The sequence below is a fragment of the Zosterops lateralis genome (assembly GCF_965231275.1).
Source record: "Zosterops lateralis genome assembly, chromosome: 5".
In the NCBI taxonomy this organism is placed as follows: Eukaryota; Metazoa; Chordata; class Aves; order Passeriformes; family Zosteropidae; genus Zosterops; species Zosterops lateralis.
In genome coordinates this window covers 7,023,121-7,046,623 of record NC_139766.1, presented here as the reverse complement: position 1 = coordinate 7,046,623, position 23,503 = coordinate 7,023,121, and the positions used below count along the sequence as shown (strand labels likewise).

Genomic DNA, 23,503 nt, shown 5'->3' with positions numbered 1-23,503 from the left:
CTTGACCTGAATTGAACACAATTATGAACAGACACAATTCAGCCCTATTACTTAGACAAACTAACACACAGAGCTCCTGTTGAAACTTTTTCATTGAAGTCTTGTATTTAGTCAAAATGTTTTGTAGTTGATATTCTCAAATTGACTTCTGTCATTAAAACTGCATGTAATGGTCAGTAAATCCTGGCTTGGAAAACTGGCTTCAATCTACTATTTAAAAGGAAGTTGTGTACAGACTCTACAGGTTATTTATGTAGTTGCATGTCTGTTTGTATGTATATATTCTTTAATGTTAATTTTTAGAAGACTAGAAATACACTACCTCATATATATGTCACATGTGTATATATATATGTAGTTTATATGGTGTATGGATATATAGGCTTTTAGAGAGTGTGTTTTCAGGAGCCTGCAAGTAAGTTTTGTTTATGTTTGTGTAAAATATTTATACTTGTATTTATGGACAGTATAAACTTAAGTATTAATGTTTAGGGTCCTCACTAGAGAATATCCTGCCTGAGTAAAGTTTATATGAAATAGGTGGGGTACTGACAGCACCATGGATCATAGGAACCTAACAGGGAGCTGAGAGCTGTAAAGAGAAGCAAGAACTTGTAAAAAGCAACACAATGTAACAGAGCTTTGGAGAGCCACTAAATACCACTTGAGCACACTGGCTTTTCTTTTTAGCTTTTAATGGTGTTGGTTTCATGTGGACCCTTTGCAGTGTTGAGAGCAGCTCCAAGTCTCTGCAGCCTTCCCCATGTGACAGACTATTGGTTACAAATTCAACGTGCAGCTGCTTTTTGCAAGTGAAATAAGGCAAGGCCTACTCCGTTTTGGTAAAGTACATTTGTTCCACCCAAATGTGCAAAATATCTCAAGTCTGTTGGTGACACTGGAACATATTTTTTTTTTTAGAGATGACACATCAAACTTCAAGTCCAAGAAATGCAACACTTTGTAGTTTCTAGAACCAGATTAAATACAGTACTTTCTAGTGATGATTTTTGTTTTTAAGATGAATACTTTATCATACTCAGCTTGTAATTTGTATTTTTTTTTGTCTCTGCGTTGAAGTAGTTTGGCATTTTATGCACTGTTATGTTTCTATCCTCTGGATTTGATCCATGAGTGTCTGGGATCAGCCTCTCATAAATTAAATTTATAGAAGTGTCTTGAGATGCTCCAAGAAGAGGAGGCCTTCCTGTTTAGTTCTTAGCATGTTTTGATGTATGTTTTTGTAAAAGTAAGCAAGATGCTCGGGGTTCTTCTCCAGATAATGAGATGTGTGTGTCACAGTGGTGACTGTGTGGTGTTTGGCCTGATGGCTAAAATAGTGTGGTGCTGAAGGAAAAGGGAAAAATGTAGATGGGAAAACATTTAGAAGGATTTCAACCTCGGGTAATCATTACCCAGGATTTGTTAAATTCTTGGAAATAGAAATGTCTCCTACTACTGTGTCATCTGTTCCCTAAGAGTCCTGGTGAACCAGGCGTGTTGTGGAAGCAGAGTAGTCATTTGGAGGCTGAAGAGCAGCAGAAAGACCTGTCCAGGCTGTTGTGATGGGAAAAGCTGTCAGCTCATGGAATAGAGAATGCAAAAGACTTTCAACAGTGAGCTCTAGTTTCACCTGGAAGCAAGTCTGAAGGCATAGAAATCAGGAAGGTGAGCTACATAATCATTTGGTAACAGAAGGGAGTCAACTCAATATCCCATGTTTCACCTTTTGCCTCAGATCCTTTCTTCCCGGAGAGCACAGTTGCAGTGTGGTGAAAGCAGGAATGCCTGTTGGAGGGACACAGCTGACTCTGCTCATTTTCTGTCAGGTTTTTCCATTGCCTTTCCTCACAAGAAGTCATCAGAGAGCATGGTCTGACTGCCACATACTCAGGCTGGTCTGGAATTTCTGCTTTACCTGCTATCTCAAGTTTGATCTCCTTGTAACAAAATTGTTCTTGAATTTGTTAAAAATTCCATCAAGTTCATTATGGAAAATGCTGGGAAAAACATCACGTATTCTCCCTAATTTTCTCAATGCATCCATCTCTTCTGTTAAATCGTCAGTAAATTACTCCTGTGCACAGTTATTTTTTTCTAAAGATTATTTTATTTTCTGAATTGTTGATATTTATGCTGGATGTCAGTTCCATGTGTTATATTCAGATTTAGGTCAAGTTTTGATTCTACTCATTGAAAAACTTGTCAGACTTCCTTGTGTGCATTTAATATATGTAATGACTGAGAATATAATTAATGCAAATAATTCCAAAATACTGAAACTTTCAATGTGTTTTAATCTGTGGCATTATTAACATTCACCAATGGTGAATATTTCTAACTGAAGGTTTTCTGCTATTATTTTCTGCCTTTTGGCATATTTCAACCGCATGTCCAGTAGCAAAAACCAGTAACATAATTAAATTATGAAATTAATATGATAAAACACACTTGCAGGGGTATTACATTTTTAGCAGTGGATTTCGTTTCTAACTAGCCCATAATCCTGGGAGAGGCTCAGTCACTAAAAAGAAATTCTAAAAGATTTGTCACTTGCATTTGCTTGTTCCAGATCCCATGTCATGGGTAAATAACTGCCTGTGGAAATGGCTAGTGTCAGCATTAAGCTATAGCTGGGAAATATTTTCCCTTTTATTGAACACATTCCCAAGCTTTCCAGTACTTTTCTGTTTCCTCCTAGTGCCACGCCATAACCTAGATGGGCCCAAAAAATGTGTCATAATGGGTGCACACCAGTGCTCTTAGAGTCCAAATGCCAGTCTTGACTAGCTAAGTTAATAAAATATGCATGATTATGAAATGAAAATCTGCTTCCCAAAGTGAATCACTCTGATAGTAAAACAAAAATGTCTGAGCCAGTTCAGCTGTGCTTTAGCCCCTGCTGGATGCAGTCCTTAAAGCAGTGGCAGCTCTGCACCCCCAAAATACACCCACCACTGGCCTTTTTCCATCTGGGAGAGGGGGCTCTGGCTGTCACAGAGCCTTAGGGATGTTTCCTTGGAACTTCTAAGCTTCTTCAATTTTAGCTCATGTAACAGCTGCACAGATGATATTTTCTCCTACAGCACAACCATCCACAGCAACCTTGGGAGAGGTAGGGCAAAATAAATGATACAACACAGAACAGGGGATGTGGCTTGTTGGAGACAGCCAGGATATCATAACTTAACTTTGAGGCTTGAAGCAACAAGTGCTGCAATTGAATTAGAAGAAATTTCCAAATCACTGAGGCTGGGAGATCCTTGAACAATTTTATTTCAGCCTCTAGTGGGAGCAGAAATAACCTGAGGGCATTTTAGGTGGCTCTCTGATCCTAAAAGGGACTGTTTCCTGTGTAGGGTACCTCAGGCTTGGTCCATGCCAGCTGTAATGTCACTGGAGAAGCAAACCCAATAGACTGTGTTGGGTTTTTATTAACCCTGTGTAACAGCTCAAGGTAACACATTCTGGGGTTGCAGTCTTTTCTGATTGGGAACTGCTGGTTGTAATCTCCAAAGGACTTGTTTGCACCACTAAAATCAAGTTTTGTGTGTGTGTAATCATTTTATAAGATCAGAGCCTACAGCTGGTCTTTGAATTAAGTTGTAGCTGCATTCTTGAAGGATGTGTAATTTGTAATTTTTTTTGCAGTTCTTACTAATAAATGCAAATTCTGCTCAAAGGAATCTGGTCTTTATCTGCGTTAGAACTGAAGTTCTCAGTCCAGAAACAGACGTTGAAACAGCATAGATAATTTTGTGAAGTATTCAGTAATAAGTGCTTTTCTTTAATTTTTATGGAGTCTGGTTTTATTTTCTTTGGAATTTTTTCTTTATGCATTTTTAAATACTGCTGCAGATCCTGTGTTCGAGCAATTGTAATTCTCTGTGTGCAAGACTGCTTTGTTGCAATGGTTTTTTTAAAACATATGTATGTTCATTATTTTTACTGACCTTGCAGTACTCTAGGAAATGCTCATACGAGCAGAAATAATTCAGATGACAGAATCTGTACACATACCAGACCCAAAAGTCTGTTGAATAAGAAATTTAGAGCCTCTGCAGAACTTCTTTGGGAAGTGTGTCATAGGAATCTCTTGAAGTCATTACAGCTGTCTTAGCTACTGAAATTATTTCTGCATGTTTTGTGTCCTGTAGAAAAATTAGGATATTAGCTAGTTCATTGAAGGTACAAGCAGAGGGAAGTGTTTTGAAGTAAAATCATGTGATTTCCATATAAAGAGGAAAATACTCTCTGCTGTCTGAAAAATAAGTTCGTATCAGCTGTGTGGGGCAGTGCCACTGTTTGGTAGCAGAATTCAAAACTGCTGGGATGTCTGGTTCCCTTCTCCCTCTCCCTACTCCACACCCCTTCCTCTTAAATGCTCTTGAGTAGGTTGGATGCACTCTAACATAATTTAACTTGTCAGGGGCTTCTGACTGTCTTTTATTTTTGCTTTTTTGGTGCTCTCAAAAGTTTTAGGGTTTTTTTCTGCAACATTTTTACTTTCATGCAATTGCTTATTTCTCAGAGGCTTTGGATTTTCCTGGAAAGTGTCAAGTTTGGCATCTCAGTTAATACCAATTTATGTGACATCCAGTTTTCCATCAGTGGGAGCTTATTTGCAGTGTCAGTAAACTGAGGGGCAAATGCTTTTTGTTCTTGTGAGTGAATTGACTGATTTCAGTCTCTGTTGTCCAAGGGGTTTGTGATCACTGAATGTTTTCTATTCAGGTATCAAGTGGTTTAATAGGGCAGTGAATGCCTGTACCACTGTGTTTGTGAAGAGACACTGCTCTTTAACTCCATTCAAAGCTGAATGTCAGCTGCCTGATCATAAAATACTCACTGTGTGTGGGGAGTGTTTGCTCCGGTGTTGTGCTGTGTCTGTGTGTGCAGATACAGTCCAGCAGCACTTGTACTTGAGGTCACTATTGCAGAGCATTTCCTGTGGAATGAGGAGAGTTTTCCCTCTTATTAAGAGCACAGGTACAAATCACTTAGTTCTTTTGAAGCTGATCCCATCATGCCAGAATGGAGACTTCAGATGTAAAAGGCTTTCCAAGAGGCTGGGAGATATTTGGAGAAACAACCTTTAAAAAAAATACCCTGAATCTGTATTTAATGCTTGTACTCTCTTTTATACTTGAAAATATGTGTGTGAGATTAAGCTGAGATTCTTTGAAAGAAAAAAATAAAGTATTTCTTTCTTCCATTTTATTTATAGGTACTAAATGAAGCAGTGGGTGCACTGATGTATCACACTATAACTTTAACTCGAGAAGACCTGGAGAAATTTAAAGCACTTCGAATAATTGTCCGAATTGGCAGCGGTTTTGATAATATTGACATCAAATCTGCTGGAGATTTAGGTATGGCTGTTACAAACTTTATTTTGCATCTTACACTTACCTCCAGAAATGGGATAGTATCTAAATCTTTGTATTAATGTTTTCCCTGTATTTTATACTATCATCATATGTAAGCTGTATAATTTTCTCATCAGAGTATAAAACTCATTATGGAGATACTAGCATTGGTTAATTAAGTGATAATATTAACAGCTTTGTGGCAGGATGGCAATCCGCCTGCTTGATATAAGCCCAAGGAGTAAGGCCATATTTTTTCATCTTTCTTTTTTCCCCCTAATTGTATATTTTAATTACTACCTCTGTAATCCAATTACAAAATATAATTCCTTCACCATGGTATACTACTTCTGTTTGAATAAAAAAATGAGATCATTATCAACTGTCTGAGACTTATTTATGATGCATGAGATTTAGTACTAAAACACTCCATAAAATAGAAGTACCGATTTTATAGGAGAATCAGTTGTTGCATTTTCAGAATAAATTCAGCTACTGGGACTATGAAGAGGTGATGCTTGATGTTTGACTGAAAAAAAAGCAACAAATCTGATTCATACTTTTCTTACTTTAGATTAAACCATCTCCTACCTGTAATCTAAAGGTCAGCCTACCACTTGGAGTAAAGATTTTCTTTCTTTCTTTTCCAGTATTGTGGAGACCAAGTATGTTTCCCATTACTCTCTGGAAAGATCTTGGAAACATTCATTTCAGCGTGGCAGTGCTTAGTCATAGCAATAGCCCCACTGATGCAGTGAGGAGCTGTAGTGTGCTCTGTTTATCAGCTAATGATAAAAAACCCCTAACCTGTTGTAATGGTGGCAGAGCCTTAACCACTTCTTGCTGAGTTTTATAAAGAACAGGTCAGGACTGAAAGTGTGCAAGGCTGTGTTTTGCCTGCTTTAACTGGTGCCACAGTCAGACACGTGTTGTGAGCCTCAGAAAGCCTGTGTGTGTGTGGAGATTGGCCTGGGGTAAAATCCTAGATCAAAAGCCAAAATGTAGGTGCAGATCAAAGGCTCAGACCAGTCAGGAGCCCAGTTTGTGGAGAAAATCCCTGATAAGAGGAAGATCTTTGGAAGTTTGCTGCCTGTCTCTTCTGCAGGTCTCTATGCTGGATTGTACCTCAAGTTATAACCTAAATGCAGCCACGTAATTCTTCAAGCTAGAGTACAGGGCAGATTTGGGAAATTCTTGTTCATATGAAATGCTAAATGGCCACATTCCTCATCATTCAGTTCCTGGCTTGTGATTGACTGAGTTACAAAGTTAGGGTCCAATCTGTTTGTGTATCCCTTAATTTGCAAAATAATATTGTCCACTCTGTCAAAAGCCAGTAAATGGTGGGAAGATTACAGTAAAATCTCTGATTTTAATATTTAGTTTGGGTGAAATGTCTGGAATGAAATATTTCTGAGACAAAGAGCCTTCCATTTGTTGAACTAGTGTAAGTTATACAAATCTTAAGGAGGTAATGTGAATGTGGTCTGCTCTTTATAAAAGGCTTTGATTTGCTTTTGAAATGTAGATTTAGACCAGAGTCCAATGTATTCCTGAATTTCTGTAGTAGCTTCTTGAGTTATTTTTCATACAGCTGGCACATGGGGCTGTTACCAGCTTCTCCTATAAGCATTATTTTATATTAGCACTTTAAATCTTCTGACAAAGCATGAAAGTATGTATTTCTTGGATAAAACATGCTTTTTCTCCACTTCATTAATAGTTGACTAGTAAATACGTACAGGTTGTGGGCGCAGCTGGATATAAGTGAAGTGGGAGCCCAGGTAGTGCCTGTTGACTCCTGCATTTTTCAGCATTGAACCTGTGCACAAAATCACTGAAAGCAGTGGGAAAAGGGAAGGGAGCGTTGATTGATGGATGTGAGATGAGTGTGTTGTCTTTTCCCATGTGAAATGTCTCTTCATTTCCTTGCCTCTCTCTTGCTGCTCTTTGTGGTTCGCTATGTCTCTGCCTTTCAAAAATGAGCTGCTTTTAAGGTTGAAGAAAAAAAAGGAAAAATAAATTCATGCTGTTCAGGAGAGAAATTATCTGACTTCTGTTCCCTCAGTTTCCTAAGGAAACCTATTAAGGAAGAAGGTATATTATTCCTCTTCCCAAATACATAATATAATTCTTTAAGCTCCTTTTAAAGCGTAATTTTGTTGATGGCAGCTATTAGGAGACACATTTATTAAATTTACGTTGCCATCTAAAACCTGCATTGTTGTTCCATGAAAGAGACTTTTTTTGCACAAACAAATGCAGGTGTTTAATGTGAGGTACTTAGAGAGATGTTATTTTTCAGTCTTTCACCTCTTCCTCCCAGTTGAGCTTTTTTCCCCATTTTTAAAAATGGTGAAGTTCCTGCTACTACCATTGATGTTAGCAGGATGCCAAGATTAATATTCCAGCAAATGATGCTGGTATATCTTCTTGTAAGTCTTAAGGGCAGTGACTCAGCAGACAGGCTTATCTCTGCAGCAGAGGAAAGAAAAATAGTTCTGTAAGTTCCTTATGCTGGTTTTTAGTGATGCAGAGAAAGCTGTAAAAAAGTACTCGGCAGCAGAATAAAGGCATTTGAATGTAAAACATAGATAAATATAGTATGAGCTTATTATTTGTCATATTACTATTGGTGCTGTTTTTGAAGGGAATGTTTATTCTTCTTCTTTGCTTCCTAAGATACTCTGGCATTAGCTGAGGACTTACTGAATATTTAGTTATGTAAAATCCCAAACAGTGAAAACAGTTTTTGGGTGCTTTTAGGATACAAAACACTTTTTTTTTTATTATTCACCATGAAATTATACTGTGTGCTGTTTGTTGTCTCAGTCAGCAGAACTGAGGCACAAACATTTGTGGGAGCTGGTGATTAGAGAGAGAACATGCAGAACATGGAAAGACTGAAGAGAGACAAGTCAAAAAGGACACAAAGTTTTTCAAGCATTTTGCTTAACTGTTGTGGATTTAGTACTGGAAGGTAAAAAGAAGAATGGGATAACTTGCCTGCAATTACAATCACTTGTTGCTTCATCTGTTTTTTGAAGTAAAATAAGCTTATTGTGAGTCTTGAATCAATAATCCATCTTCCACTGTTTTCTGTGGAAGTCTGTAACACTTGAAGCTACTTGATGTTACGCTAGTTTCAACTGGTAGCATTTCAGCTGTTAAGAACATGGACTTACTTGGCATTACCTTTGCATGCCATGCAGAAGCAGATTTTGCATTTTCCTATTGACGATTAGATGGGTTCCATTTAATATGGGGGACCAGGAAAGGCCTGGGGTTTTGTTCATTGTAATTTTGTTCATTGTAAAAACCCCTGTGCAATACGTAACAGATTGTCATTCCCTGTACCATGGTTACCTATACATGATGTGCAATTGCTAGCAGTCATCCTGTGAAGGCTGTATAAGAGTTGCTGTCTTTATAAATTAGTTTATCCTTTTTATAACTTGCATAGATAGCTCTTGGGAAGGTATTTGCTCAGTGGTAGAAAACTAACTCACACAATTAAATGTAAACCGTGATCATTGACCACACTGTTGAGAGCAAGGCAGATTTCTCTTTGCCATTCAAAACACCATGCTCAGTGAAAATGTAAAATGCTTGCCATGACTCATGTTCTAAGCTATCAGACATCTTCAGTGCTTTCCTTCTGTGGTTTCAGTGGCCTGTTTACTATCTGACTTAGTTTGCAAAAAATAAAAACATGGTAATTAGTAATAAAAAATCAGAGAAATAAGTTGGCACATAGTTATCAACTATTATGTCAGGTAATCTGCCTGCTGTTACGGTCAGAAACTTAGTGTTTGTGCAAGACATGTTGAAATGCTTGTAATTTCAAACATCACACTCCTGTGTTGCTGTTAAATGGGAAAACGTGAACATTGTTCACTGGCCTTCTCTCCCCGTGCTTGCAGGGATCGCCGTGTGTAACGTGCCAGCCGCCTCCGTAGAGGAAACGGCGGATTCCACCATGTGCCACATCCTGAACCTGTACAGGAGAACCACCTGGCTGCACCAGGCCCTGCGGGAAGGCACGAGGGTACAGAGTGTGGAGCAGATTCGGGAAGTGGCCTCTGGAGCTGCCCGGATCAGAGGGGAGACCTTGGGCATTATTGGATTAGGTATGTTGACTTTGTATGTGGTTTCGTGCTCTTTGCTGTCCATTGCTTAAAATAAAAGTGAAGATACGAGCTGTAAAAATGCAACATTTGTTCACTCCATGGCAAGCATTCGTTCCTGATGATTATATAACTCAAATGTTTTCCTTTTAGACATAATCATTTTCCTCAGAAAATTTATTTTATTGCTGGCATTCTCTGAGTTTCTGTATGTCCTCCTGTTGCCATATTGCCTGCGCTCAGGCACGCTGCTTGTAAGAGGAGACGTCATCTCTTCCCTTTTCCAGGACAAGGATCCTGCCACTTCAGACCAGTTACATGTGTATATTTTATCCCTTATCTGTTTTCATATCTGATTTTGTTTGGACTTTCTTTCTTCTACCCTTTTTTACATAACTAAAAAGTCTTTGCTTCAGTTATTGTGTGCATTTGATTGAGTTGGATCCAAAATTGTATTTCAAATCTAATGAGAGGAAAAATATATGCAAGAAAGTTTGAAATGTTTCCAGATCTAATAAAATCACCTACTTACCTTTCTGAGTGACCCTAAATGTTTTTCAGCATCCAACAGATGGACAGACTTGAGATGAATTAATTACTGTCTGTTACAGAAGTACAGAAGAAAAACAAGCAAGTCAGTTTCTATATAAAAATTATTCAGTCATGTGCTTGTCTTACACAGATCTGATAGACTGTGGATCTAATTGCTGTGCTATTCATCCACAGGAATTATTAATATGATTTTGACAACAAAGCATCATATTTAAATGACTGCTCCAGTTACACATTGCTGTCAAATAACTCAAGCCATGAACTCTTACTTTTGGAAGCTGAAAATAGCTTGGTGTTACATAGTACTCATTTAAATGAGCGTGCAATACACCAGAACCATCTTCACAATCAGAGAATTGCCTTTAAAATACGACTTTCAGGAAATTAGTCATGAAGCTGCTTTCTTAAATCTGTACTAATATAATTATGCATCTCATTTAAACACACAATGATTATTGTGCTCACAGTCATAGTGTCTGTACATAAATAATGGACAGTTGCCTGCAGTGTTTCCAAAATGGAAATGCATACCTGGTTTTTGAAAATTAAGCTTTGGCTCAAATGCAATGTGCACATTTGCTGCATGTATCTTTACAGTTGTCATTGAGTTTGGTGTTTTTACTAAACAAATTCACACTTGAGATTAGAAAGAAAAAGTCTTTCATCATTGACTTCCCTAAGTGAGTTTTGCTGTTGTTGTGCTCTATGACTGAAAAGTATAGAGGAACAAATGGGTAATCAGATTGCCAGTATGTGTATAAAGCTTTACAAAATGCTAGGTTTTGGTTTTAGTTTTAAAAAGCAAGCCTTTTGTGTGCATGTTACACTAAAAAGGCTAGTAAAATCTGATTTTTAAGGGCACACATCTCTTGCAGTTAGTGACTGGTCAGTATCTCTAGCCTTTTGTTAGTCCTATATATTTCCTACCATAGAATATTCACAATTTCAAATAATATTAAATTGTAAAGTCACTTTTGAAAACATCCACTCTTCCTTCTTGTGCATGCATGTGAATAGGCACACCACTTTTATTCTGACCTGTTCTATCAAATCTCCTATCTATCTATATATTAATGAAGAGTAAAAATATCAACTTAGAAAATTTACCGGAATTTCTGTGTGAGCACTTCAGGCACTTAGGCTGTGATGTGCACCCTTTCCTAGTAAGGATCACTGCAAGAGGTTACCTGTCTTGAGTTTCAGACTCAGACATTTATTTACAACCAAAGACTGTTGTCCTTAGGTTGTGTTTCTTCACTAGTGGCCTCTCCCCACATCTGGAGTTTTGCCTCAGTTTATTATTTAGACACGTCAGTGTCAGAAGTGATGATCCACCCAGATGCTATGAAGGGAATGTATTACACACAAAATAAACAGTTCTCATCATCTGTTGCTAAGCCCTTTCCTCTGTTTCTGTGTGGAGTCTCAGTTTCTGTCCTTTGTCATTAACATGTCTGAGATCATCTCCTCTCAGCCACAACTGTGTTTCTCTATTCTTGTCTTAAAACTTGTGGTCTCTTCAGCAGTGAGTTGCTTAAATTTATCACTGCTGCTGCAACAGCTATCTGCAGACCTTCCTAACATCTGCTCCTGGGCTTTTCTCTTTGCCAAAGAGAAACACCCTAGCTCTTGCCTATCTCTGTGCTAGGGAATGACTATGTCTCCAAAGTTTCAGCTCCTCACTTCCTTATCCACTGATCTAGCCAAGTTTCGTGACTCACTTGCCTTCTTTCCATCACCCACTCTCATTCCCTCCTCTCATGCATATTCCTGCTTTGACACTTGGTCTGTCCTGCTTAATCCTATTACTCTGTGTTCCTCCTTTAAAGTTAACCCCATCTCTCATCCTCTGTCTGTATTGAGCTTGAAGATAAGCAGAGACTCAACAGCATAATGCCTCCTTGTGTGCTTGTTGGATCCCATCCGTCATTGTTGTGTTGTTTGGTTAGCCCCTCAGCTCCTTAGGGCACAGCCCAGGCCTCTGTCTGTCTTCCTGAAGTGTCTGATCTTTTGAGCCCTACATAAATAATAATATCACATCATTAAACAGCTGTTTTTGTCACTTTTAATCTTTATTACTATCCAGTGTCCTGTATTTTAAGTGATGCATTTAATAATTTTTTAAAAGAGCTACCTTTTCACCTTTTATCTAGAAATGTAGGGGTTTGTGGTTTTTTTAAGGAGGAATATTTATGAGCAGCAGCATGTAAGTACTTGGATGAATAGACATCTGGCCTTGGTTCTGCTCTAATGATAATTTTACAGCAGTGAAGTCACACTCCCTTTCCCTTCCTTCTCAGTGAGAAATGCTGATGACTAATGACTAATGCATTTCCTCACCCAAGCAAGGTGAAATTCCTCTAAATAAATTTGTCTCCACATCACAGCGAATGTCATCACTCAGTTTGTCTTTCCTCACCTGCTCTATTCTCTCAACAGTCCCAGTGCCCTACCTAGATGCTTGGCCAAATTACAAACTTGTCTTAGGGCTTAAGAGTTGAGTGGTACTACTCTGCAATAAATGATATACTCCTAGCAGTCCTGCTGGCTCTCTTAATGTGCTCAGCAGGAAATGTAACAAAACAGCACTCTCCACATTTCAGAGTTCTCCAAGAAGGAGGAAAAATTACCCATATTCTCCATTGCTGTTGCACAGGCAGGGAAGAGCTGCTCAGTTTTCTTTCCATGGAAGTCTTGAGGCAGGTCATCATCATTTCCATGGTATCAAGATCATTTTATAAAACTGTGACACCAGCATTGGATGAGTGTGCATTGCCCAAGGGCTGAGTGGGGTCCTTGACCTGCAGCTGCTGTACTGCCACACTCAGATCAGGTCACTGGCAGGGTCAAGGTCAGACACACCTAAAAATTGGGACACTTGGGTTGGGAGGATTTGGGAGACTTGCAAGGGAGTGACTGGATGAGGCTGCAACAAGAGACTTGGGTGTTTGAGTCTCTCTTCTGAAATGATGAATGGATCTTCCTAGAACTTTTAGAAAATTTCCTTTTGTTATTTTCTGCTTTTTTTGCAATTGTATGCAACATTCATTTTCTGCATTCTTCTCACACTACCAATGGGGAAATTAATTTAATGTTTTGAGCTTAAGGTTCTGCCCTCCCTGGAAGCAGCCATGAATATTCATAACAATTTGATATGCTCTTAACATAGAGTTGTCCCGAAGGTGGGATGGTTTGTGTGTTGTGTTGTCCTCAGTGTGTTCAGGTAGGTTTTGAACCGCTCCTCAAACCCAGGAGAGTCTTATATAATAGAAGCTTTTCAGGGGGAAAAAAAAAAAGTCACAATATAGGGGTTGTTCTTTATGTCAGATGATAATTTTAAAAGAAATTGGCAAATTCCTTGTGTCCAGCTGTGTACTTGTTTAATGACTAAGACTAAATACAAATTGTCAACTGCAGAAGAGTTTTTTCCCATAAAATATTGTAATGGGATAATTCTGTTTAGAAGCAGAGATGTGATTCCCAAGTGTTTCTGAAGGAAACTTTTGTGCCCATTGAAGAAGGCTTTGGTTATTAGGGTGGGGTGAATGAAGAGTGCAGCTTTAACTGGAGATGCTGTTGTAAGAGATTTTGCTGTTGTGAATCCCCTCAGGTATTAGTGTTGTAAAGAGTGTAAAAAAAGAACAGATGACAGAACATTGCATATGAAAATGAGTGGAGCTGGAGTAACTGTTATATGCTTTGTTAAAAAAAAAAAATAAAAATTTTACAGTTGTGTGACTGATTCCTTGAGCTGTGAACATGCCAAAATTTGAAAACAATACAGTGTTTGTGTTGAAAATTTTCTAATTCAAATTTATAAAAACAGCTTGGAAAGCAAACAAATAACATGCATGCAAGTGTTGAAATGAAAGATTTTGAGGAGTCTTCTAACCTGATGTCCCCAAAGAAAAGCAGACAGCCCTTGTCAGATTGATATACTGTTTAATATTCCAAGCACATCTGTCACTAAGCACTGCAGAATTGCTGCGCTCACATTAAATGATCAGCAAAAACCTTTCTTCCTGGGGCTTCTGAAGTTTATTCAAAGAGAAACTGAAAAGCAGAGGGAAATCCCTTCAAGCACAATTGGAAAGAGATGGGATTTCCCTGGATGCTTTTTTGAACAAACTTAGGCATTACAAAGGAAAACTTGTTGACTTTTTTTTTTATAATTAGGCATTGTTATTATGGTGTGTTAAGTGATGCTTTTGAAACATCTTTATCCAACATTTGTAGTACTTTAACATGAATATCTGGTCTGTAAACTTCTAACTTGAAAAGTGTGTTAGTTCTCACTCTTCAGAATGCCTGTAACTCATTAGATGTACTCAGGGTTTTTTTCCCCTCTCTGTTTTACTGGTAGTGTGTCAAAGGGAAGTACACGCCTCCTGGTACATGGAGTCATGCCCATACAGCACTTTTGGGCACAGCTCTGAAATATGACAGGAAGGAAAGTGGAACAAAAATGCAAAGTTCAATGTGAAATACAGGTGGGACTGCACTCTTCTTAAATAGGTGCCATATGATGTACTGTGTTTATATATCGTTCAGGTAGCTGGATAATTTTTTTTAAAGCCTTAAATGACAAGATTCTTGTAGGCATTTTAATGCTGGATGGATGTAATACAAAATGAAAGAAAATACCAGAAAGGAGATTCCATGTATTGAGAATGGTTGCGCTTCAGTTTAAACAAATTATCTGTCATTGCATCCATTTTTGAGGATTAATTTTATAGCTTTTTATTAAAGCCAGCTGGTTTGACAGAGGTAAGGATAAGCCCTTGGCAGGATGTGTTCACAGGCCGTGGTGTTTTGCCATAAACAGGCCCGGCAGGCAAGCCTTGCGTTACACAGATTATTGCAGATTACGTGACATCTTCTGGCATTTCACATATCTGGTGACAAAAGGTGCAAACCTCCTGCTTTGTTTCAAGGCAGTGTGAAACGGTCCAGATGTACCATTTCTGATGTCAGTGATGATTCCGAGTGGGATGGGAGACGCCTCCGTTCTCTGCCCTTGCAGTTGCTGTACAAAGCGTTACAGTTTGACACAAGTGTTCCCATTAGGAAGGAGGAGGCCACCTTACACCAGCTGCTTCACATCTGCTCTCATGGCGTGTTTCTCTTGTTCCAGGGCGTGTTGGGCAAGCAGTAGCACTACGTGCCAAAGCCTTTGGCTTCAGTGTGATTTTCTATGACCCATACCTCTCAGATGGCATGGAGCGTGCTCTGGGACTGCAGCGGGTGAGCACTTTGCAGGACCTGCTGTTCCACAGTGACTGTGTTACCCTGCACTGCAACTTGAATGAACACAATCATCATCTTATTAACGACTTCACCATAAAGCAGGTAATAATCTCTGTGGGTGCCCTCCACACCAGTGCTGTTTGCCAACTCTGTATAGCATTTATTTCTGTAAATAGCCAGATTCTAATTTGATAGAAATCTTTCTCTTTTCCTGCTATAAGAGCAAACAGGTCTATAATTGGTTAGGAACTAGCTGGTTGCTTATGTATTGTTGCTTTTATTGTCTTTTTGGCTCAGTAACATTGCATTTGTGGAAATAATCTACTCCTCTTAATATTACTCAGATTTAATGAAGTGGCATCGATGTAAAAGCACTTTTTCTTGTAGTCTTGTAGTATCTTCTTCTTTTACATGTGTATTTTCAGGTAGCAATTTTGCCTTTCACTGTTGTCTCTTAGTTTGAGGTCCTTCGATGCAATTTAAGGATTATGACTAAATGGCTCCCCCCTGTGCTCAGTCCCGATGCTCGCAGAGCACTTGAAGGATGGAGCTCATTTACAGCATTGCATTATTGGGAAAAATAATGTTTCTCAGAATTAGTACTAACTTCTCCCTAAAGTTGTAGGTAATATGTAAAATAATTTCCAAATCTGGGTGCAGTAACTGTTCCATTATTGACAAATTTGATACCAGAAGCCAGACACTTAATGAAAAAGTTTGACTCCAGCTTTAGTGTAGGTAACAGCCTACAGTAGGTAACAGTAGGTAAAACACTGAGATATAAGAATGAAGGCAATGTACAGAGAAAAAAACCCTAAGATAGAATAGTTTATTTGACTGTTCTTTATATATATATATATATATATATATATATATATGCACACACACATATATATATATGCATATATAATGGGTTTATGTGTTGGTAACACTGACAGTTACACTCTTTTGCAGTAAAATCATTGCTTGTCTTCTGAGAAATAGTTTGTACCTACTTCTCTAGAGCTTTAGAACTGAAGAACTTAGTGAAAATGTTTCACAGTTGTGTTGGATCATGGCAGAAAAATGGCAATGCAATACACTTCTTGATTTGAGAGTTTAGAGATTTTGCAAATCCATCACAAGATAAAATCAGGATTTGAGATTTAAAACTCTAAAAATTTAAGAAGCTTAAAATGAAATCTAGGAGACCAGAGCTCTGTCACTCTGCCTTGAATATTATCTTTTTTTGTATGGCTGGGTACATTCAGTGCTTATTACATGGTGAGATGTCTTTTCAAGAAGACGTCTAGACCCAAAAAGCATCATACTAAATTCTGTGGGACCACTGAGCATTGGTCGCTTTATTATTATAGCAGCTGTGAAACTGGGGCCAGTTTACCACAGGAAGTTTTTGAGTGGATACAGAGAAATATGTTAAGCTTTAGAAAAGGCACAGTGCATTAATCAAAGAAACAAACAAAGGAAAACATGTTAAAACTGAGTAATACCTGAAATTAAATGCCTGTAATAAACTCTACACTGGAAAGTATCTTGTAAGCATTTAACTTCCTATTTGTTATCCTTCATGATCAAAGCAAGGATTAATTAAAGCGTTAGATGATAGTTCTTGCTTTGGGTAGGAGTTTGGGTGAAACGTCTGGATAGTAAAGTAGATGTGAAACCCATGAAATTGTAACCCCTCTGACTGCTTAGTTTGTGTAGAGCATATTCTGATTTAGGCTGACAGACGTTGGAGTTGGCCTAGAATTTCTAGAGAGCATTGCATACCATTTTTGTCCAATATTGCATGCTTATGTAATAACCAGTTTTTAAACAAAGTACAAAGAAGTATGTTGCATCTCATTTCACTGGAGTCACACCCTGAATTTTCTTGAGTCTGAAATGACGTAAACTTAAAACGTCTTTGAAAACTGGGTGTCTGTTTTCTCTTAGGTAACTTTTTTAGTGAATTAAATCATTATTCTGTACAACCATTCTGCTTGTCCTTGTAGTCCCAGAGTAGCTCAGAGAAGTGTTTCAATGAACTCATGGTATTCAGGTGCTGTTAAAGAGATTGAGGTCATCTTTAGTTATACAGATTTGAGAAAAAACTGCAGTTTAAACACAATGCTTTTTTTTTATAAAGCAGCTCTGCAGGTTTAGTGTAGGTGAATTTTAACAGACGTCAGCAGTTCCAGCTGTGAAGCTCTTTCAAGCTTCCACCCATTGTTAAGGATCATCTCCAGCTGCATCCACCCTGACAGTTTATCATGAGTCACATAATTCATTCCCTGTAGAATGCTTTTATGCAGACATGTTCTGTTTGATTTGAACGTGTCCTACTGCTAGTTCTGGAGTTTCATAAATAGTTCTAAAATGAAAACTCAAGCAAGGTCCTTGGACAGATTAGACAGAAGATTTTAGCAGGGTTCACTTTAAGTAAAATGTTCACATCCTTCAGAGGGCCTGTAAATACACCAAGCTGTACTTAAAACTCAAATTACCAGTTTGCACAGAAATCAGAAGTGTATATGAGCTTCCTCGAGCCTTTATGGTGTGTCTGTACAGCTGTGAGTGGCTCTTGGGTGAGCCCACCTGTGCTGGTTTTGGTTCAGTTCCTACAACTGACCCAAGAACTTGGCAGTGCAGTGATTGTTCCCATAAGGAATCTCTTTTTGTTACCAGACCAGCTTAAGATCCTGTCCCAGTTTCTTTGCTGTTCTGATTCCCAAGTTAATTACATAAAGCTGAGAGAAGCATCCTTTAAGTGGATGCAAGTGGAGTTTGGTTTTGCTGTACAGACCAATGGATGTTCTCCTGTAGGCCCAGGAGTCTGTAAATGGAGAGAGGCAGGGTCACATTAAACCTGGAGAGCTGGCCAGGAAAATATGGTGGGTTTTTTCTTTATAAAACACTGCAAGCATGTGCATATTGATATTCCCTATGACCTCATTAAAAAAACCAAAACCAAACAAAACTGACTTATTCAAACTTCCTTGTTGTTGATGAATTTGGCATTTTGAATCAATATTTGAGTGTAAGGATCCATTTACCTAAGGTTTAGTTTGATGTGTAGGTTTCTTGAAATTGAGTTGGTGTCAAAATACTGGGATTTGCTTATTTTTGTGGTGAGAGACAGCATCAGTACAAAATGAGATTTTCATTATTCATCTTCACCATGGTTCCTGCTCTTCATGTGCTTTCCTTCATGCACAGAGGTGTTCGAGACATCTGTCAAAGATGGCATACCAGGGTGGCTGGAAGGAGGATGTTGTAGTTTATGTTTATTTCAGTACCATTTCTCTTATTTAAACCGCCACTTTGTTTTCAAGTTGTGGATATATTACGGTGTAAATTCTTGTAGTTCTCCCCGTACTGATTGTGGTGTCATCTGCAATGCTAATCTGCACAATGCACAGCACAGCTTCTCTCCTGGGCACACGGCGTTCTCAACCAAATTCATTTTCATGCCTTTTAATTGAATAATAGAAGAATTCTTTAGACCTTTATTTGCAAAGTCTCACAGGGGAGGAGGAAGCTGATGTAACAAAAATAAATAATACATACATCTACTGTGTTTTGGCAGCTAAAGGGAAAAGTGTTTGAAAATCCAAAAGCATTGATTTTTCTGAAAAATTCATGTAGGCTTTTATTTGTGTGAAAGTTGAAAGCCACAAAATATGAATTTGTTTAAGAATGTGCTGTAGTTTCTGTCTCATGCAATTTCACAGTGATATAAAAAGGCATAAAATGATCTGTCACTTTCATATGCACAGTTGTATCTTTTGATCATGTTACTGCACAATATCTGAAACAACGCTTCTATTAAAAGACACTACTTACAAGAAACAAAAGGTTATTAAGTGCTGTGAAATAGCATTTTGTGTTAGAAGCATCACATTTGGTGGTACTTTCCAATGGAGAGGGAAGACAACTGTTACAGTTTAAACCAGCTGAATAGCCTTTGTTATAATGGATGCTTCTTCTGAGTAAAAAATAATGCCACAACGATTTTATTTCATTTATTTTTATTTCATCATTCTTGTTTTTAACTTTCCCTAGATGAGACAAGGGGCTTTCCTGGTCAACACAGCTCGAGGTGGGTTAGTAGACGAAAAAGCACTTGCACAGGCCCTGAAGGAAGGAAGGATACGAGGGGCAGCCTTAGATGTACATGAGTCAGAACCATTCAGGTGCTTTTCCTTTTCTTTTCTTTTTATTTTGTTCACTTTCTTATTTTTAAGTCTTAGTGCATGATACAATCAACAGCAACAAGTAAATTGAGTTTTCCGTTCATTTGGTAGGTAAATACTCCTTAGCAAAGCAACATGAATCTGTGCAGCACTGGGCTAATGCAAATGTAGATGGAGCTTGTGTATGTGGTTAGAAGTGAAAAAAGTGACATCAAAGATTTGATTCCTTAAAAAGAAAAAAAACAAACAGTGAGTTATTTAGTAGAAATAGCAGGAACCTGAGTTCAAATCCTGGGCATGGCTTTGGCCATGTCTTTAAGGGGAGTGCACCTTTGCCACTGATGTAGCTCTGGAGGCATCTGATGGCTGAACAGAGTCTTTCAAAGGCAAAGAGTTGAAATGTGGTGTGAGAAGTAACTGCTTTATGACACCTTTCTGAAGGAAAAGACATTTGTCCAGATTGCCTCTGCAGGAAAGCCGTAAGTGTGTAAGAGGTTGCAAAAAAAAAAAAAGTTCAGGAAAGCTGTCAGAATGCAGGTTTTGCTTTGTTTTACCCTTTATAAGGGGAGTGGTAACTACTGTCAGTGGCAGGGCTGGTAGCACAAGCTTGAGTTTTTGAATGACTGACAAGTCCAGTGTTTCAAGCAGGAATGTACCACTCCCCTAAGTGGCATTGGTGTTGAGATATCAGCACTCCTAATCAAAATTAGCCTTTTTCATATGTCCTTGAGTCTTGAGGACAGACTGCTGTAGCTTAGTCCTTGCATGTGACAAGCCTTTTTCAGCCTGGATAGGGAAAAGCGTTATTTTTAGCTGGAACAATCCACATAAGTTTTTGAAGAAGAACATATTCAGGGCAGGTTGTAAAGATTGGAGGGAGGACAGTATCTCTCCTTCCAGCTTGAGGATTTGAAAAAACAGAATAATACCCTTTTAGTCAGAATTTTTATATCTGCTGAGGCACAATGCCACATCACAAATATTTAATTTTATTTATGCATACCCTGGATTCATTTACTCCTAAATGCACTCAATACAATGCAGTGGTGCTGTGCAAAGCTAGAGTGTAGCAGCTCAAGGGACTTGCAGCTACTTACATTCCCAATACCTATCTGGGATCTGCACCTCTGGGAAGCCCCATTTACTGCATGGAAATGCCATGTGCAGAGATTCAGTTGCAGGATTACAGCCACAGTTTCCTTTGGCTTCAGTGCTGCATGTCTATCTGATCACAGCATGCAACTCTTTATTCAAGAGTTTTGCCAGATATTTTGATGTTTATTGAACTACAGATGGAATCTAGCATTTTATGAATCATGACCAACTCTGAAAGCATGCTTTTGTCTTAAAATATTTGCTCTCCTGTTACAGTTGACTGCAAGATTATTAAAACTGGAAATAAATAGGAGGAGCAAGTTTCCATTATTTTCAGTTTCTCTACTTTGTATCTGTGATAACACTTTTACACAGATTCGTTGCTTTCCCTGAAAAACAATCTGTAAAGTAAATTTCCTTCTTTCTGTGGAGTTTCTGTAAAGGAATGGGAAAGAAAAAATAGCTAAAAATTCAAGAGAAAAAAAACCCCTGAGTTATTCAAAAAGTGTAGAGGCTGCTGATGGACACACTTCTGATTTGGAAATAAGTTGTTTGTTTTTTTTTTTTTAATTATTAGATGTCAAACTGACAGGAAGAGAAGAGCTTTGTTGGTTAATGCAGTAAAAGTAAAATTGTGATGAACTGGACAAATGGAATGGCATCCTAAATTAATTTGGGTTTTCCTTTATGCATTTCTGCTCCAGAACTGGAGTGGCTGTAGTTACAATAAGTGCATTGGACAGAAGCTAATGTTGCTGCTATACTTAAGTTCCACCCTTTAAGTCTATAAAAAGTGATTGTTGCTTATTTATACCCCAAATAGTACATGGAATTAACAGGCAGAATTATAAACAAACTCAGTAAAGAACAAAAATGCAGTTCTTTCGTGTTGTAGAAATTAATCTGTGTATGTACAAATCCATCTGGATTCCCCAGCTTGCTTTCCTCTTGCCCACCCCAATATTTTTTGTCATTTGATCTTGTTTTAAATTTTCATTTAGCTTTAGTCAGGGCCCCTTGAAGGATGCACCAAACCTGATCTGTACCCCACATGCAGCCTGGTACAGTGAACAAGCCTCAATTGAGATGCGGGAGGAAGCAGCGCGAGAGATCCGAAGGGCGATCACAGGTACTGACTCATGTTATTCTTATTAGCTACTTAGCTACTTCCCTGTGTAGTTCTTTTTAAGAAACCTATTTCTTCAGTCTTGAAAGATGCCAAAAAGAAGCAGCCTTAGGTTTTGTTTCTAATACTCGGAACACAGAAATCAGCAAATGCCTGCTAATTCTGTTCTCAGAATTTGAACAAGTCATTTTGGGGGTTCTTGGCAATTACAGAGGGAAGGTGGGCATTGCAAAGTAAATACTTTTTTCATGTAGAGGAATATGTGAAAAATCATCTGCTTTTTTCTTTGTATATATACATGTATATAACTATTACCCATTTGATGGGTTTGACTACAAGTCCTCCTGGTATTGCTGATATCCTCCTCAGCTTTTCTTAGATCCTCCCTTACATATCATGAGCAGTTCTCTACGTAAAGTTTTCAGTATTTTGTTGGGAGGTTACTCTATTTTAGATGTTCCCCTCTTTAAAGCCTTGCTAAAGAAGTCTGGCATTTTAAAGGGCAGAGTGTCTTTGTTATATAACTGCCATGTAATTGTAAACTGCTCACATAAGAGAAAACAGCTACGTCTCAAACATGCACTGCTAATAAGTAAAATGAGAGGACTGAGCCATTTGGCATGGGTTTGAATCCCTTGTAGCCTAAAATAAAAGGAAGGATTTTCATACTGGAAAATGATTCATTAAGCACTAATGTTTTCTCTTTAGTTGGACTTTGCTGTGTCCCCCTTGGCGATATTGTCTGAATGCTCTGCAGACATGCAGGGCCATCTGTGTCACCTTGAGAGTAGCTCAGTGCCAACACATTGCTCTGTTACACAAAAAGCACTGGCAATAGCCTTCCCTCTGGCTTATGCCTAGAGAGGCTGGGCAATTTACTTTCATTTATAGCCTGTGCAGAAAGAAGATTCTCTTCTGGATGCTAATTAAAGGCACCTCTTAAACTCCTCATCTGAATTGTCCTTTATTGGACAATTTCACTCTGTTTTAGAGGTGACCTGAAGAGCGTGACTGTCCCTTAGCTGGAATTGGTCCTTGTGGCTGTACTCCAGAACTCCAGTGGTACATTTGTTTGTTAGGGTGTTCAATAACTGTTGCCTACTCCCAGATAGCTCTGGGGGAGATTGCACAAACCAACATCCGATACCTTCCTGGGGGAGGATTGGTGTGGAAATCAGTGCTAATATGCTATGGTCTGAAAACTAAAGAAGAGCCAGCTATCCAGAGCTACTTTTATGTTAAATTTGTGCAGTAGCCCAAGCATATGTGCCTAGGAAGGCAGACCTACAGTTCCTTCAAGTGTGTGATGGTGCTCTCAGTGATCTGGATCATTGATTTGTATCGAAGCTGTCAGCACTTCAGTGTTTGCATATGGTTTTTAGTAAGATCAAACTGAGACCAGCGTTAAGGAGGTGAGAATGACATTGAATTGGAGTGAAACAAATGTAGGAAAGATGCAGGAAATGTGGGATAAAGCTGGATATATGAAAACCATAGGGGAGCACAAAGAAGAGAGGGTGTATAGAGTGAAAATAATTGGAAAAAGGTGTGAAGTGTAGGAATGAAGGCTATGACTACCATCTGACAATAAAAATGTTAAGTGTTTCTGTTGTTGCTTAAAAGTCAGTGATGTTGGGATGTGTAAAATAGGAATAATCAGCAGATATTAAATACCTTTAAATATATTTTTAAACTTGAAAGCATTCTAAGTATGAAATAAGGAGGACCACTGGAATGGAAGTAAGAAGAAGGCAAGCACGGCAAGTGAAAAGATCAAGTCATTATAAGCTTAAAATAAAAAAATGAACACTG

General features: G+C 38.4%; 1 protein-coding gene across 11 annotated transcripts in view; it reads left to right on the top strand.

The window, feature by feature from the left end:
* Positions 1–23,503, top strand: part of CTBP1 (C-terminal binding protein 1) — a 236,465-nt gene that overhangs the window by 204,374 nt on the left and 8,588 nt on the right. For all 11 annotated transcript variants that reach the window (XM_083860929.1, XM_083860925.1, XM_083860928.1 and 8 more), the window contains 5 exons: positions 5,228–5,372; positions 9,293–9,499; positions 15,183–15,397; positions 19,340–19,470; positions 21,567–21,694. In XM_083860929.1, coding sequence (XP_083717055.1) covers positions 5,228–5,372; positions 9,293–9,499; positions 15,183–15,397; positions 19,340–19,470; positions 21,567–21,694 — 826 coding nt within the window. The remainder of the gene's footprint in view (positions 1–5,227; positions 5,373–9,292; positions 9,500–15,182; positions 15,398–19,339; positions 19,471–21,566; positions 21,695–23,503) is intronic.